The sequence below is a fragment of the Corythoichthys intestinalis genome, chromosome 7, assembly GCF_030265065.1.
Source record: "Corythoichthys intestinalis isolate RoL2023-P3 chromosome 7, ASM3026506v1, whole genome shotgun sequence".
Classification (NCBI taxonomy): domain Eukaryota; kingdom Metazoa; phylum Chordata; class Actinopteri; order Syngnathiformes; family Syngnathidae; genus Corythoichthys; species Corythoichthys intestinalis.
The window spans coordinates 46285328-46301069 of NC_080401.1; the positions used below are offsets into that span (position 1 = coordinate 46285328).

Genomic DNA, 15742 nt, shown 5'->3' on the forward strand with positions numbered 1-15742 from the left:
CATTAGGGACTAGTGCTACTTGGTGTTTTATCCAGCAATGACTACTGAGCTACAATTGATAGTTAGCATTATTGAGTTTTTATTTGACACCCTCATCACTCCACAACGCTATGTTATGTTAAAGCCTGTATGTAAGACACGTTAGCCACGCATCGAAAGCGGTCTTAATTAATTGAAACCTAGCCCTCCGCAGTGCTAACGTAAAGTGAGCTAGTAGTGACAGTAACGTTAATCTTATATATTAGCGCTTAGCGCTCTTTATTAGCATTTAGCGCTCTACTGCTTTAAGATGGCAGCTGTTTTCTAACGCTGCCCAGACGCGGCCTAGTCTGTCGCTGTGCATCTAGTTCAACATAAATGATCTCTATGAGACTCATTGGACGCTAGCTGCCACTAACGTAGCATGAGCATTGGACGCTAGCTGCCACTAACGTAGCATGAGCGGGCTAGTATTTAGCAACGTCGGCGTCTTGGAGAGAGGGAGAGTGGGAGAGGGGTCGTTTGTAGCGGTTGTCGGCTGCAGTGTTTGTTTGTTTTTTGCTTCTTCCTCTACGCACGTGACATCAGCGCGTTGTCCCGCATTAAAAGTAGTCCGAGCAAAACGTGATGCGTAGAGCTGTCAAAATAAACGATTACTCGAGGTGAATAAAATTACTCGGATCAGTTTTTAAACTCGAGTTACTCGAGTTGCTCGAGTATTCGTTTCAGCTCTACTTTAGTTACATTCCAAACATCTGAATAATGTTTATCTTTTACAAAATAACATAAACAACACGACAAATAGAGCTTTTGATAGTAATTTATTTATTTATTTAATTTAACAATTTATTTACACATAACTAACTGAGAGATTACGCTGTTGTGGCCGCGACAGCCGGGTAAACTTTTCCCTCATTGCCGCCTGTCTCATAAAGATGGATTTTTTTGAGTCTCAGCGGGGTCTGCTCGGGGAGCAGCACGCACTCAACGGCATCGTCCGTTGCACTGGTGGTCCCGGTCGTTCTGCTCGGTCGTCCAGCGCCTGGCATCCCGGGCGTCCTCTAGGTTGCTCTCCATTCGGTCGTCTTCCGCTGGCGCCCCGGCCGTTCGTTGCCGTTGAATCGGGTTGCGGGTCTTACCAAATGCGCTACTGCCATCCAGTGGCCAGTTTTATTGCTTTAAAATGGATTTTCAGCTTTGTGCTTTGGAGTGAAATTGAATCAGAACCCAGAGATGTCTCTTTTTAAAAAAAAAAAAAAAAAAAAAAAACACTGTAAAACACTGAAACAATTAAAAATAGAACATATTTATGCGTTTTTGGGAGCAAATGAGTTAATATCAAACCTTTACAGCGCAACCGACCCCATATTATTAAGAAGATTAACTTAACTGCTCTCTCACTTTTGGTATTGTAAGTCTCCTAAGCATTAGCTGCTCATCCACTCTTGATGAAGTGCTCTCATGGGGCAATTGCGGGCTTCAGAGCTTCCTGGAATGTCTGGTTGCCCTCAAAAATTCTGGCAGTCTCCTTTAATTACTCTGCTACTTGGTTCGTACTAGAGTTGTCCGATATTAACTGGTAGCCATTAATATCGGCTGATAAAAGCATTTTGAAACGATATCAGATAACATCAACATCGGTTTTTCACCATCGGCTTCTGGCCAATATGAATGTGGCCTTCAAAGTGAATGTAGAAACCTTCTGCCTAGAGGTAAGATCTTAAGCCCGAGCCAGAGTCTGTTCGGGCCCAAAATGTCAATTATTAGGTTCGGGTCGGGCCGGGCTTCTTTCGTGCTAACTTTTTTAGAATAAATATACTGTATATTTATAGATTATGTCGTAGCGAGTTTTAACAGAATTCACCTAGGGAACTAATGTTAGCAAGTTATATACTGTAGTTCCCGGGGGGCAAGAGTTTAGTTAAGGGAAAAGCTGGATGCATGAGGTTTCCTACTGTGAGTTACATAGAAGTGCGACGTATTTTTGGTATGATGTGATATTCAGTGTCATTAAAACTGCTCAGCTTGGCTCCGTGGTACGACACTCCTCCTCAGACTCGTGTTTTTTCTCACCACAATGTATACTAAAACGATGTATGGATTTTAAACTAAGGTATACATGTTATAAAATAAATAATTTTGATAAAACCGAGAAGGCGCTGTATGGTAATTGCAAACAGGAGCCGCAGAGCACATTAATGCCGAGGCCGCGCCCTCATTTAATCTTCCACTCCGCATCCATTACATTTTTGATCTGGTATTTCAATATGGAGCAGCAAAAAGGTAAAAACAAACTAAAGACGGGGTAATTGAAAAGACAAACATGCACCGGTAAGAGTGGGATGTGGAAAGGCTTTAAATTGATTGTTGAAGATGCTACAGAAACCTGTGTCGGCTTCGCTGAATGTAACGAATGTGGCGCTTTGCTCTCATACGAGAGTCCTGAGTCCTCACAAATAAAACATAAAATTTTGTGTTTGTTTCGGGCTCGGGTTTGCAAGTCAAGTTAATTGTTCAGGCCGGGTCGGGCTTTAATACCTGCGGACTTGGGTCGGGTCGTGCTGGATTTTTTAGGCCTTATCTTACCTTTACTTCTGCCCTCTGCTTTTGTACAAGGGCTGGTCACAGCATTGCACAGTTGTTATGCTTATTGACCGTTAGATGTCTCCTAACTAAGATGCTTGGGATTTGTTATATGAGCAGACCATATGCTTTCATTGTACAAAAATTAAATGAACAAAAAATTATTGAAAAATAATGAATATGTTAAGTACACGACCGCATATATCAGTATCAGTTTGGTATCGTTTTTTTGGAGTTCGACAATATCGGGATATCGGTTCTCGGTTAAAAAATTATTATCGGACAACTCTAGTTCATACTTTCAGTTTTAAACTCAAAACAGAATAACAAAATCTAGAACACTTTTATGTACATACTACCTAGTATATTAAAAAATCATTGGTCCCAAAATAATGTATACCACCAGCAAGTAATTATCATGACAGGCCTACCCTACCTACAATTTTACCTATATCCACCTACAATAAGCTTCTGTCAGATACCTCACCTCCCCTGCTCCTCCAACCACCTTAGCCTATCCACTTGTGGGCTTCAAACCGCTCTTTACTTGTGATACACAAGACTTGATTAGCCAAACTGACCTTCGTCAACAGGCCTTGTACAGTAAAAGCCTCTGTTGATTTTCAGTGAAAAATCTGAAATGGGCCTAATGGCACCAAATCCACCCCCACCAAAAAACAGGGCTTTTTCTGTTCAGATCGGCAACCGTTTGATCCCCCCCTTTTCAATTTTAAGAGCTTCAATTTCATTTTCGATAACATTGTTGCATTTCAATCTCGCATTTAACGCCATCACTCGGTCTGCCCAATTCTACTAAATTCTACTTCGTTATTTGGCTGGCTGTTTCGCCAATGCATGACATAGATATTTTTTTAATCAGACTCAAGTCAGAGTCTTTGCCAATCAATGTTAAGAGCATTGACAGGTGCCACGTGATCGCTACCACGACAGGAGGGCGCCGCCTCCATTCTGTTATGAGATCGAGTCAAAGCAGATCTCAAATGGCTCCCTCACTCTACCCTTGCTTACCTCACCCCCTCTCCACTCGCCATAGATAATCCTTCCTAATTCCCTGCTTTGCCTGTGCCAGCGTGTCCAAATTGTGATTGACTGCTGTCCCACATGGTGTGTGTGGTGATGGGTGGGTGTGAAACCCCTCCCCCTTCCCCTTTTTCACATCTACCTCATAGATTAACAGGATCAGTTTTTGGTATCTGATTCCCTATGACGGCCAGATCTCTCAACCACACATACACAAGCACACACCCAGTCTATGCAAAAATACAGGAGGCGTGAGGCTGTTTTTCGGCCCTTCGTGACAGCCTATCGGACCCCCAAACAGTCTGCGTTGCCATCTGTCACGGTGCAGGAAAGACCTGTCAGACTCGCACACTCAACTTCAACAACAAATGTTTGCTGTGGCCTACATACGCCACAACACTGCAATCCTTTGTAACTTTTGTACGTTTTCTTTTCTCTTAGATCGTTTTTATCTGTTTAACTTTGCTTAAATGACCACCAGCTACGTGTATGGCTTTCGTTACTCAGCCTCTTTTTGTTGTCCAATAGGCACATGGTTATATAGTATTAGAGTTGAAGTGGTTAGTCCAGATTTTTTGCGGGGGGTAATTTTATTAAAAACACATCTACATTTTGTTTTCTTAGGGAAGGGAGTATTAATCCATTAAGTATTACCTCAAATTTGCATCTGTGTGTTAAGCTCAGTGGTTTGAAAGCCCTGCTGCCATTGTGATGACCCGGGTTTGGTTGCCACTTGTGGATTGTGTCAAGAAGAGCATCCAATGTAAATTATTTTGTGCCAAAATACTATTCAATGCATCTGTATCGCTTTGGCAACCCCCTGCAGGGAAGGGTTAAAAGGCTTCTCACGCTCATTATCTCCATTGTGTGAAATTGTTCTTTAATTACTTCAGTCAGAAAAGGCAAAATGGAGTACACTAGTGCTGCAACGATTAATCGATTAATTCGAGTGTTCGATTAGAACAAAACATTTGAATTAAATTATGCTGCTTCGAGTATTCGTTTAATTAAAGTGGTGTTGTAATGGTTTGTTTTGAAAGTGTTTGCATTTAGTTTTATTGATTTGGGTGGATACACTGCCCTCTAGTCTGCCTAATTTCACAATGGTGAATCCAGCTCCTCCCTGTTAGGACCAACATAAGCTAAGTTTTTGTTTGAACTGTTTTTTCGTAATTTAGTTCATAAGTATATCTAGCCGTATTTTGTGGGAATATATGTCCGAACCATTTGTTAAGAGCAATGTGAAAAGATAAATAAATAAATAACATTAGCATTTTATAGCATTTAAGCTAGCTGAATTTTGCGATGTAAGTTAACCACATAGATCCCCATTTATTTATTTTCATACTGTTTGAGACTCAGCTCAGGTATTTCATTTTTTTCATTTTTCTTATCCGATTACTCGATTATTCGAACTAACTAGTTCATTGATTAATCGACTACTAAAATAATCCATAGCTGCAGCCCTAGAGTACACTAGAAGAGGTGGTGTTGATTTGAATCTGAACGACATCCTTAAAAATGATGGCATTTAGCCTCTTAGCCAAACGCCTCATGTTCTTGTTTTTGTAACCATCATCTGACTCCAAGAACACTAATTTAGATAATCCGAAGAAAAGCTCTAGCAACGTCATTCCACAAGTAGACCAATGAATACAAGTTGAGAACATTAAAAAAAAAAATAACAAGAACAACAATGAAAAAAACTGGGCCCAGGGTCCCATTCTAAAAGCACGACTCCGGCATCCTTAGACGTGATGACCACTGACGGAAATGTTCAGTCTTTTTGAAGGTTCGGGAGACGGGGAGGCAAATTAGAAGGGCTGTCGGGCGTGGCCAGGCATATCGCCAGTCTTGGATTGGGAAAAAAAGTTTGTGACCATTGTTGTCAAAGCGACACTCATCATCTTCTGTCGGCATTAGTCTTGAGTAGGCATGTGATTCGGACGGTATTTTCACCATAAGTCAAAATATCACGGTATTGCAATTACAACTCGAAAATGTGTTACTTTGAGGGTTTAAAAAAAAAAATCCAATGAACAAATTGGAACATAGGTACAATGTTAAGTTAAAATAAATGAAAAAAATAAATGAAAAATATTCTAAATAAGATTAAAATAAATGCAGTCCTTTGGTTGAGCCTAAAACCACAGCCACAGCTCAACATTGTAACCATCAGAACAAAAATAACTGAATTATTTTCCATGTGACGGCCCCTGGCCGTTTAATGGTTAATTTTCTGAGATTCTTCCAGTCAGCTGATCGTCGCCTTCACCAGCTGGCTGCTTCCCCTCCCACTGTGACGGAAGCTGATCGACGCAGGACGGACTGACGACGTCGCCGCTGCTGATTGGCCAAGAAAAAGGCGCCAAGCTTCATAAACCTGCCGCTGTCAACGTTCTATGAGGTCGCAATTTGGCAGTATTCTGTCGCGTTCCTCCTCGCTAGCTGTTTGCTCGCCATTCACGCTCGTTTGCATTTTGATCGCTAGTTTGATACACTCCCGCTTTTTCGGTGAGGTCTTTTGTGTTTATTTGTTATTGGATCGTTTTTGTTCACCACTGTAAATAAGAGCACTGAAGCAAGTAAGGGTAAGTCGCCATTTCTGTTCAACCCGTTTTCTCCTGTTTTGTATAGAGTAGGCAGTTAGGTTAGACGCTATCTTTTCTTTGTTCCTTTTACATGACCAGGGTTTAGTTAGCGGGTGGGGTTTAAGTGTAGTTCCTTCTGTTTGTTGTTTTGGCCTGGGCTTACCCTGAAGTCACGCTTCCTCGGCATTTTGTACATATTCATTGCGAGTTTGATTATTGTGTAAATAAATTTGTGTCGTGTGTGGATTGTTTTATGTTACGCCTTTCGCGAGCCATCTTTGGCACGTAACATTCCATAAAAAGCAAGTGTGTATGACTCGTATCATGTTTACATTATACAGACACTCTCTGTCTCAACCCATACAGTTGCCAGAGAGAAAAAAACACCATGTTTTACCACCGCTAGACACGCTAAACATGCGAGTAGTTAACTCTCGTTGCTGGCGGGAAACACTCATGACGGTGTTTACTAACCTTTAAATTTGCATAAATGCGAAATCGTATTTGAGGTATTGCCTCCTCGGCAGCCACCCTGTGCAAACATGTTTTACATGTCGGCTGGCCCTCCTCCTCTAAGCCGCGGCCGTCTGTAACTTTTCTGTAGCCGAAGTATTCCCATACCAACGATTTCGTTTTGTTCGATGGGGGAAATAGTTCGGGAGTTTCACCTCTTCTAACCATCGTGTAGCACAGCTGACTCACTGACACTGAGGAACAACCGGTGGGGGAGGGTTGAGCCTTGCAGCTGCAAGCGAGGGATTTCTTCCTGCATTTTTGGGACATAAAAAATAGGTAATATGGTAGGGACGGCATGACGGAAAATTTTTGCGGTTCTGAAACCTTGACCATTGTATACCTTGAAACCAGTAATCGGCACATGCCTAGTCTTGAGCGGGGTGACTTGGCTTACGACTCCAAATTAGAACTACAGTATGTTTTCATCTGTTATCATATGGCGAGGATGTGACGTGGATAGTCAACTATGATCTAATCTATATATTATATTCTCTTATCACATAGTCATTAATTTCCTGCATAAAGGGCCCATACAAACATTCTTTCTCATGCACTTATTTTTTAGATGTATTTTATTGTTGGTTACACTCTGGTTTTGATATCTTTATTTTGTACTAAAACAATAGATGTCTGCCTGTATTCGCTTTTCGATTACCATGTTAGCAAAAATTCAACTGTCTGCCATCTAAAACAATATGGAAATAATGATGACATGACTGTTCATTTACACCATCAAGGACAGCTTAGTCAAATGTCATTTGGATCCCAACAGAGGCCAACAGTTGTCCAACTACTTCCCAGTACAGACTTTGCTCTGAATTTCGAATGGAACAAATGTATATTTGCCTTCCTTGTATATTCCCTTGCTAAATCATGGCTTTTGAAGCCTACCACACATTTAATTTTTTTCAGTCTTTTGAAGAGCTGTAAACTCTACAAGGGGGAAATGCACTGCAATGAATAATAACTGCCAGCGACCTTAATGGATTGCCGCAGAAGTGTGTGCTACTGCTGCGAGTACTAACTTAACAGGTTCCGTGACTATGCTAATAACCCAAATCACTTGTATCCAAAATAATTTGCTCCCATTGTAATTATTGGCAATGGTGTTAATTTTATGCACAGTCTATAACTGTACATGTCAAATATTTGTGATTTTTCACTTTTGGTTGCAGATTTTGGAAGGTAACCCCTTCGAAAGAAGTGAAGTTGCTCATATCCCTGTTCAATTTCAATGCATTTGAGACATTTTTAACAACTGCCGGTTACGGGAGAATATCAAGGTGTCAATTTTAAATCGTCTCTTAATGTGATTTGATAGCTCTCATGAACTTACTGATATGATCATGTTCACATTACAGTAGACCAAACAACAATGACCATCCTCAATTCTGGACAATTTCCGTTTCGCTAGAGGAACCATGTGAAATATTTCCAATCAAATTAAAGAGTTTGTGGAGTTGGCTCACGGCATTGTGTGCATACAGTCTGTTGATACTAGCAGATGGTGCAAGTAGTACAGAGACTGAACGGACACGCTTGTGTTTACTACAGCAAAGAATAAAGCGAAGTGAAAAAAAAATATTTCTTTCATCTTCTGCCGCCCATCCCAGGGGTGTCGCAGGGATGAATGGCGTTCTATCTCACTCAGTCAGTCACTCTCTCATCATCTGGCTCTCACTTTTCACTGTAAGAACGTCAGAGCAGTCTATCACTGGCTCAATCTGTCTGTCTGTCCGTCCGTCTGTCAGATATGTCGCTATGTCTTTTTTGTCCATCATTCCTTTTCGCGATCCCCACTCTCCCTTGCGCTTTGACTGTTGACTGTTGCTTGCTGCAAGTGATAATCAAATTGCATATTTAATGTTGTTAGTGGGTTCTTGAACATATGTGTATCTACGCAACTCCCAACCAGCACAGTGTGTACTGTACATATCAAGGTCAGTGGGGATCTGTTGGCAGAAATCTCTCCATTTTTCCTAGGCTTCTTCTGTCACGCGTGTACAGTTATTGTACGTTGTGGCCACCTCGACCGCCGCGTTCTGCCTTGTCTCAGCTCACTTTAGCTCGGCTCAGCTCGACTCTGCGGATTAATTACTGGGGGAAGCCCGCGCATCTCTGACCTCTGCCGTCGGACTAATTGAAATCTAATTGAATTGTGCTTGTCTAGACTAATGAAGTTGGCCACTGAAACCACCAATCTTTTGGCTCTGACTGTGGGCAGAATGTGGGCAGTGTTTAATAAATCTTTTCATTGGTCTGATGAGTTTGAAAGGAAAGATTCTTACCTAGTTTGAATAGTTGATTTAAAGAGAGAAGCCTCCTTTTCGATGCTTTGTTCGACTTTACCAACTTATGTTTAAAGGGACAGACAACACCTAGTATACATGACCATATGAAAGAGTTGCTCTGATAATGGAGAAAATATTGCTTGACCCTGTTTACGATCGAGTGTTGTATCACAGATTTCCGCATAAGTCAGAATTAACCCTTTAAATACCTCAAAACACCCTTTAAATAAAATTTTTAAAAAATCTGAAAACATGTCTTATATGTCATTGTACTGTTCTCGCCAAGACGTTGGAGCTAAGTCTTAGACAGTGAGCTAAGCTCCGAAATGACAAAGTCAGATGTCCATGTGGTATGCTGACTTTATTCTTTATTTTTTTGTACAAGTATAACAAAACTGCTATAAAATTCTTAAATTTTATGCTAGATTCACAAAAAGATAGAGATAATCACCTATATTTTCAGTATCAATAGCAATATTTAACATATCATATCAAGTTTTTGCCCAAAATACCAACTTAATTCTTTTTTTAATTTGGTGCAAGTTTTCAACAGCTAATAAATCACTCAATTTTTACATCTGAAACTTAATACTTGATGAAAGCATGCAGAATCATCTTAATTTTACTCAACAAAAGCAACATTTGCATTTTTCTTTGTACAATCAACACTTATTTAGGTTGAATTCCGCTATTGTGTAGAAATACAAAATCCAACATGGCGGCCGTCACAAAACAAAGAGTTTTTTAGGTTGAAATTTGTTGTAAATAAATGCTTAAATCGGGGAATTTCTCTAGATATGAACGCAAAACAGTTTTACGTAAATATTTCAAGCCAAAGTTACACTCCTTTTAACCATTGATTTTTTTTTTTTCACGTTTCAAAGTGCATGCATGATGCTATTTAATATAATAATTACCTTGACCAAATCACTCTTGAGACACTCCTGCCTGCTTGTATTCAGTAAAACCTTCATCCTATTTCCACCTAAATCTGCCATTAGAACGCAGCATGTGTTTGAGTTTATCACAGTGAAGGCCAAGTGGCTCAGTGGTAGAGTAGTTGTTCCCCAAACCAGAAGTTGTGGGTTTAATTACCTGCCGGGGTTGAACTCATCTAAGTATCTTTGAGCAAGGTACTGAACCTCATGTTGCTCCTGATGCTGCATCATCAATAAGTAACTGAGCATATAGTGTCAAAGTGCTTTGAGTACCTTGAAGGTGAAAAGGCGCTATACAAGTGTAGCTCCATTTACCATTTATAATAGTACCGTCACCGACAAAATGTTTGCTCGCATCAAGGTAGGAGTGGGAACCTCTTGTTACCTCACGATACGACACGATTTGCGATACAAAGCTCACGATAACGATGATCTGACGATATGGCGATACAACGATTGTCAATACGTTGGTCAGGAAATCATTCTAGGATATTCTACAAACATCTAATAAACAGAAAAACAAGCTTCTGCTGTGAATTGGAATGAGTTTATCACTAGTAGACATCCAATCCATTTGAACTAGGAGGGTGACAGCGAATAAATGAATGTTCATTCGCTGCCATCCCTCCCACTTCAAACGGATTGAACGTCTATGGCCGTCATTGGCAGCCAATGCCAGGCAATGAGGTAATTTTGGGCCATTTAAGGTCATTTACCTGTTGATTTTGAGTTACTTCCTGTTGATTTGGGGGTATTTTGTGGGTCACTTCCTGTTTATTTTGAGTTACAGAACAGGAAGTGACCTGGGAGTCACTCAAATGATTAGGTAGTGACTCAAACTCAACAGAAAATGACCTGTAAATGAACAGCAAGTGACCTGCAAATGCCCCAAAAAATTGGACAGAATGACTGCGAATGCTCTGGTGTCGACTTAGTGCTGCAACGATTAATCAATTAACTCGAGCATTCCATTAGAAAAAAAAGATTCAAATTAAATTTTGCTGCTTTGAGTATTCGTTTAATTAAAGTGGCGTTGTAATGGTTTGTTTTGAAAGTGTTTGCATTTATTTTCATTGATTTGGGGGAATACACGGCCCTCTAGTCTACCTCATTTCACATGGCTGAATCCATCCCTGTTAAGACCAACATAAGCTAAGTTTTTTTTTTTTTAATGCATTCGTAATTTAGTTTAAAGGTATATTTAGCCATTATTTGTGGGAATATGTGGCTGAGCCATTTATTAAGAGCATTGTAAAAAAGCGTTAGCATTTGATAGCATTTAAGCTACAGGACTTTCGCTATGTAAGTTAGCCAATTGTTTTTTGTTGTTGTACATAGATCCTTTTATATATATATATATATATATATATATGTATATATATATATATATACACACATATATATATATATATATATATATATATAAAAGGATAAAATATAAAAATTTTTAATCGAGTTAATTACAGCTTAAAAATTAATTAATCGTAATTAATCGCAATTAATCGCAATTCAAACCATCTCTAAAATATGCCATATTTTTCTGTAAATTATTGTTGGAATGGAAAGATAAGACACACGACTGATACATACATACAACATACTGTACATAAGTACTGTATTTGTTTATTGTAACAATAAATCCACAAATGGCATTATTAACATTCTTTCTGTTAAAGTGATCCACGGATAGAAAGACTTGTAGTTCTTAAACGATAAATGTTATAGTTACAAGTTATGGTAATTTTATATTAAAACTAGGGCTGTCAAACGATTAAAATTTTTAATCGAGTTAATTATAGCTTAAAAATTAAATAATCGTAATTAATCGCAATCAATCGCAATTCAAACCATCTATAAAATATGCCATATTTTTCTGTAAATTATATATATTCTGTAAAATAAATTGTTGAAATGGAAAGATAAGACACAAGATGGATATATACAGTGGGGAGAACAAGTATTTGTTACACTGCCAATGGGAAAATCCATTGGCAGTGTATCAAGAGAACAAGTATTTGATACACTGCCAATGGATTTTCCCATTGGCAGTGTATCAAATACTTGTTCTCCCCACTGTACATTCAACATACGGTACATAAGGACTGTAGTGGGCATTTCAGTCTACTGTCATTTAAATCTGTCCATGCTGTCCTCACTCCGAAGCGTCTACTTTTTCCAAAGCTTGACAGCTAGTGAACGACGCCTTAATAATCAGACTTCTTCCTTTTTCAACTGATTTATTAATAAAATAGCCTCAAACCATTGTCCTCTTTAGACCGTCATAAAACTACAAAAAAAAAAAGTACACGCGCATTGCATTAGCAACAACGTTAGCTTAGCACGCTATACAGGTTCACTAAACATAAACAAAAAGCGTCTCATACAAAAAATAGAACATTTCGCTTACTAACATAATATGTACATTCTTTACAACAACCATACTTACGGACAAATCTTGTCCAAGGATCATATAAGCACAACATTACAACGTAGGCTTCAGCCCGAGACGTCGTGCAGCCATATGAACTGGCAAGAAAAAAATAAACCATGTCGCAAAGCGACCACAAGAGTTCGCTGTTGTGCTGCAGCACAAAAAGCCTTGCTGTAAAACTTACCAAACGGCAGAATACTGTCTGAGCGGGACATGTGCGTTAATTGCGTCAAATGTTTTAACGTGATTAATTTAAAAAATTAATTACCGCGCGTTAACGCGATAATTTTGACAGCCCTAGTATATATATATATATATATATATATATATATATATATATATATATATATATATATATATATATATATATAAAACCGTGTGAGGCTCAGCTCAGGTATTTTAATTTATTATGTCCTGTATCGGATTACTCGATTATTCGAAATAAATAGTAATCTGCTACTTAAATAATCGATAGCTGCAGCCCTATTTCGAATGAACGAACGAACGTTCCCAGTCTAAATGGATTGAGCGTCGAGCACCGTCAATGGCAGCCTTAGAGTTTCCTGAGACACTATTATGGTGGAAGATTTTGGTAGCAACTTGTTGGTCCCTATTTTTCCCTTTTTTTTCCCCAGAACACTGACACCTTTTTAAAACGATATCTCGATTCTTGGCAGGAGCATATCGATAACCTTTTGGTATACAAAGTATCACGATATATCACCATTTCGATATTTTGTCACACCCCTACATCAAGCGTAGCCACTTAATATAAATGCTGGCTTTTATTCACATTTTTCTCTACTATTACACCTTAGAAAAATGATTTGTTTAGCCATTTATTGAACAATATAATTTTTGCTGGGATGCACATGATAAAGATATTATCCGTCCCTTAAATCCTCCAAACAGTACTGTTAGTCTGTGAAAAACTGAAAATGATGGGCAGTGTGAGGGTGTAGACTATGAATTTAATTTCACTCCATGTGAAAAATCATCTAAAATATCCTTAGTTGTTCGTCCAAGCCCATGACAAATGTGGAGGATGACGGCAGGTCTCCCGAGAAATGTTTTGTTCTGTTGGTCCTTGTTGAGCTTTTAGCAGGTGCCTTGATTTCCCTGTAAGTTATTCTAATGACGTTTCCTCCCTTCGCAGCTCTTTGTAGGCTAGAATACATTAGCGCGATGGCAAGAAAGTGGGGAGGATGCTAATGTGGAAGAGAGGGAGGAATGGGGAAGGAGGAAGAGTCATTAGCAGAGGACACAGCTTTATGATGTGTGGGAACAGGAAGTGACCTTTCCTTCTTTCATCCTGGCGCTCTTTCATAAACACACATACACACTATGGGCGACGTGCGTGCACTTATTCTGTTTTATCACTTAAAGGCACACCCATACACAGATTAATGCCTGGTATTCACACCTGTCCTTTCTCTCCCGTAAAGGTCCCCTTGCAACCTGGCCAGTCTTTCAAGTTCACCGTCCTGGAAACTCTGGACCGGATCAAGGAGGAATTCCAGTTCCTCCAGGCCCAGTATCACAGGTACAGCAGCATAGTTACACATGTATGACAGTAAATTACAGCATCTACTATTAATTCATTTACTGCTATTGATCAGGATCAATGAGCCAAAGTTTTGAAAATGAACTGTTTTGAGATTGACTACACCAGATATGTCCAAAGTCTGGCACGGGGGCCAAATGCGGTCCATGGTCAAATTTCATCCGGCCCCCAGCCTCTGTCATAAAATCAATAACGTCTGGCCCTCACACAGACTTAATTAATTGGTCAGCAGTACTGCAACCAGCATATGAAGTAGCTTACACACGAAATGCTGCTCCTCATTTACCCACTAAAAGGCAGCAGCACTTTAACCCTTTATTCCCAAATGTATCACATTTGATACACCTAAAATTGAATGATTTTGAGACTGATTTAGAGTTTTGACATTTCTTTTTGAGAAAAAAAAAAATGGATGCAAGTCAACACATGCATCTGCAGGTTCCATGAGAAAAAAAACATGATTTAGCATGGGTTATAGATATTAGAGCGCTACAAATTTTGAAAAAAAGGTTTCATTAGGACCTTATTTTTCAAATTTTGGGATTCTCTGATAATTGCTTCATGTTGCAGGTAGTTCAGGGCTAAGCAACATTACCCCGTGTGATCCATTACTTCCATTTTCTAAAATGGCGACAACAACAAAAAGAAAGTTGACTGTGACGGCCGACGCTTCAAGGACAGGTGGAAATTGGACTATTTCTTCACTAAAATACGCAACAACTGTGTCTGCCTCATTTGCAAAAAACAGTCGCTGTTTTTAAAGATTTTAATGTTAGGCGATATTACCAAACAAGACTATCTGACATGTACGACAAGATTACAGGGAAGATACGCAGCGAGAAATTGAAGAAACTTGAAGCTAGTTTAATTTCACAGCAGCAGTATTTCGCAAATGCCCGAGAGTCGAACGAGAACGCCACAAAGGCTAGTTGCAAGATTGTTGAAATTATTCATTAAAAAAAATAATAAAGCAAATGTGCCACACTGAATGGCTTGCTAAAATTTGCTTAAATATATTGTTCTACGTAAAGCACGTCAGCCAAGGTTGGCCCCCCACATTTTTACCACACCAAATCTGGCCCCCTTTGCAAAAAGTTTGGACACCCCTGGACTACACAGTAATTTAGAAATATGAAGACTTACAGTACAACTCTAAAACCAAGGAAACAGATCAAGAACCTTCCTACTGTTGTAGCAGCTTTATTGTAATGTCATCAATTAACTCATTGACTGCCATTGTCGGTTAGAGATGTCCAATCCATTTTGACTGGGAAGGGTTGGCAGTGATCAACCGATGTTTAGGGCACTAAAACATGATCATTTAAAGTGTGTACGGCAGGATAAAAAAAGTCTTAAATAGCATTATTATGTGAATTAGAATCATATTTTGAGACGATTCGACTATTTTCAACAATTTAGAAAAGCAAAGATGACGAGAAATTAGTGTTTTAATTCGCCTTCTAGCCACACCTACCACTATTGGGCTCCAGCATCCCAAACAGGTGGATGACGTCAGCGGAGTAACGATTTCATCTGATTTAGTATGCAGCCCTTTGAAGTGGAATTCTTCAGAACGAGGAAAACGCGACGACGAGAGCCGCAAAATGTCATTGTTTCAGTCTCTCTACTCCAATATTTTTAAAGGATATTCTTTTTATCGAAGTATTTTTCCCAATTGCTAAATAAATGGTATGGTCATGACAAATAACAATCATGTGCTAAATGGAATATGAAATAATAAAAATGCATTTATTCAGTACGACATGGCAAAATTACCCCCGAATGGTCAAAACTGTCGACTTCACCTT

The 15742-nt window shown here is 39.2% G+C and overlaps 1 protein-coding gene across 6 annotated transcripts in view; it reads left to right on the forward strand.

The window, feature by feature from the left end:
* tle2b (TLE family member 2, transcriptional corepressor b) overlaps positions 1-15742 on the forward strand; it is a 215457-nt gene that overhangs the window by 26072 nt on the left and 173643 nt on the right. For 5 of the 6 annotated variants that reach the window (XM_057841876.1, XM_057841875.1, XM_057841877.1 and 2 more), the window contains one exon: positions 13816-13913. In XM_057841876.1, the coding sequence (XP_057697859.1) occupies positions 13816-13913 (98 nt within the window). Of the gene's footprint in view, positions 1-13655; positions 13724-13815; positions 13914-15742 lie in introns of those variants that run through there. The other variant, XM_057841879.1, reaches the window with a different exon arrangement.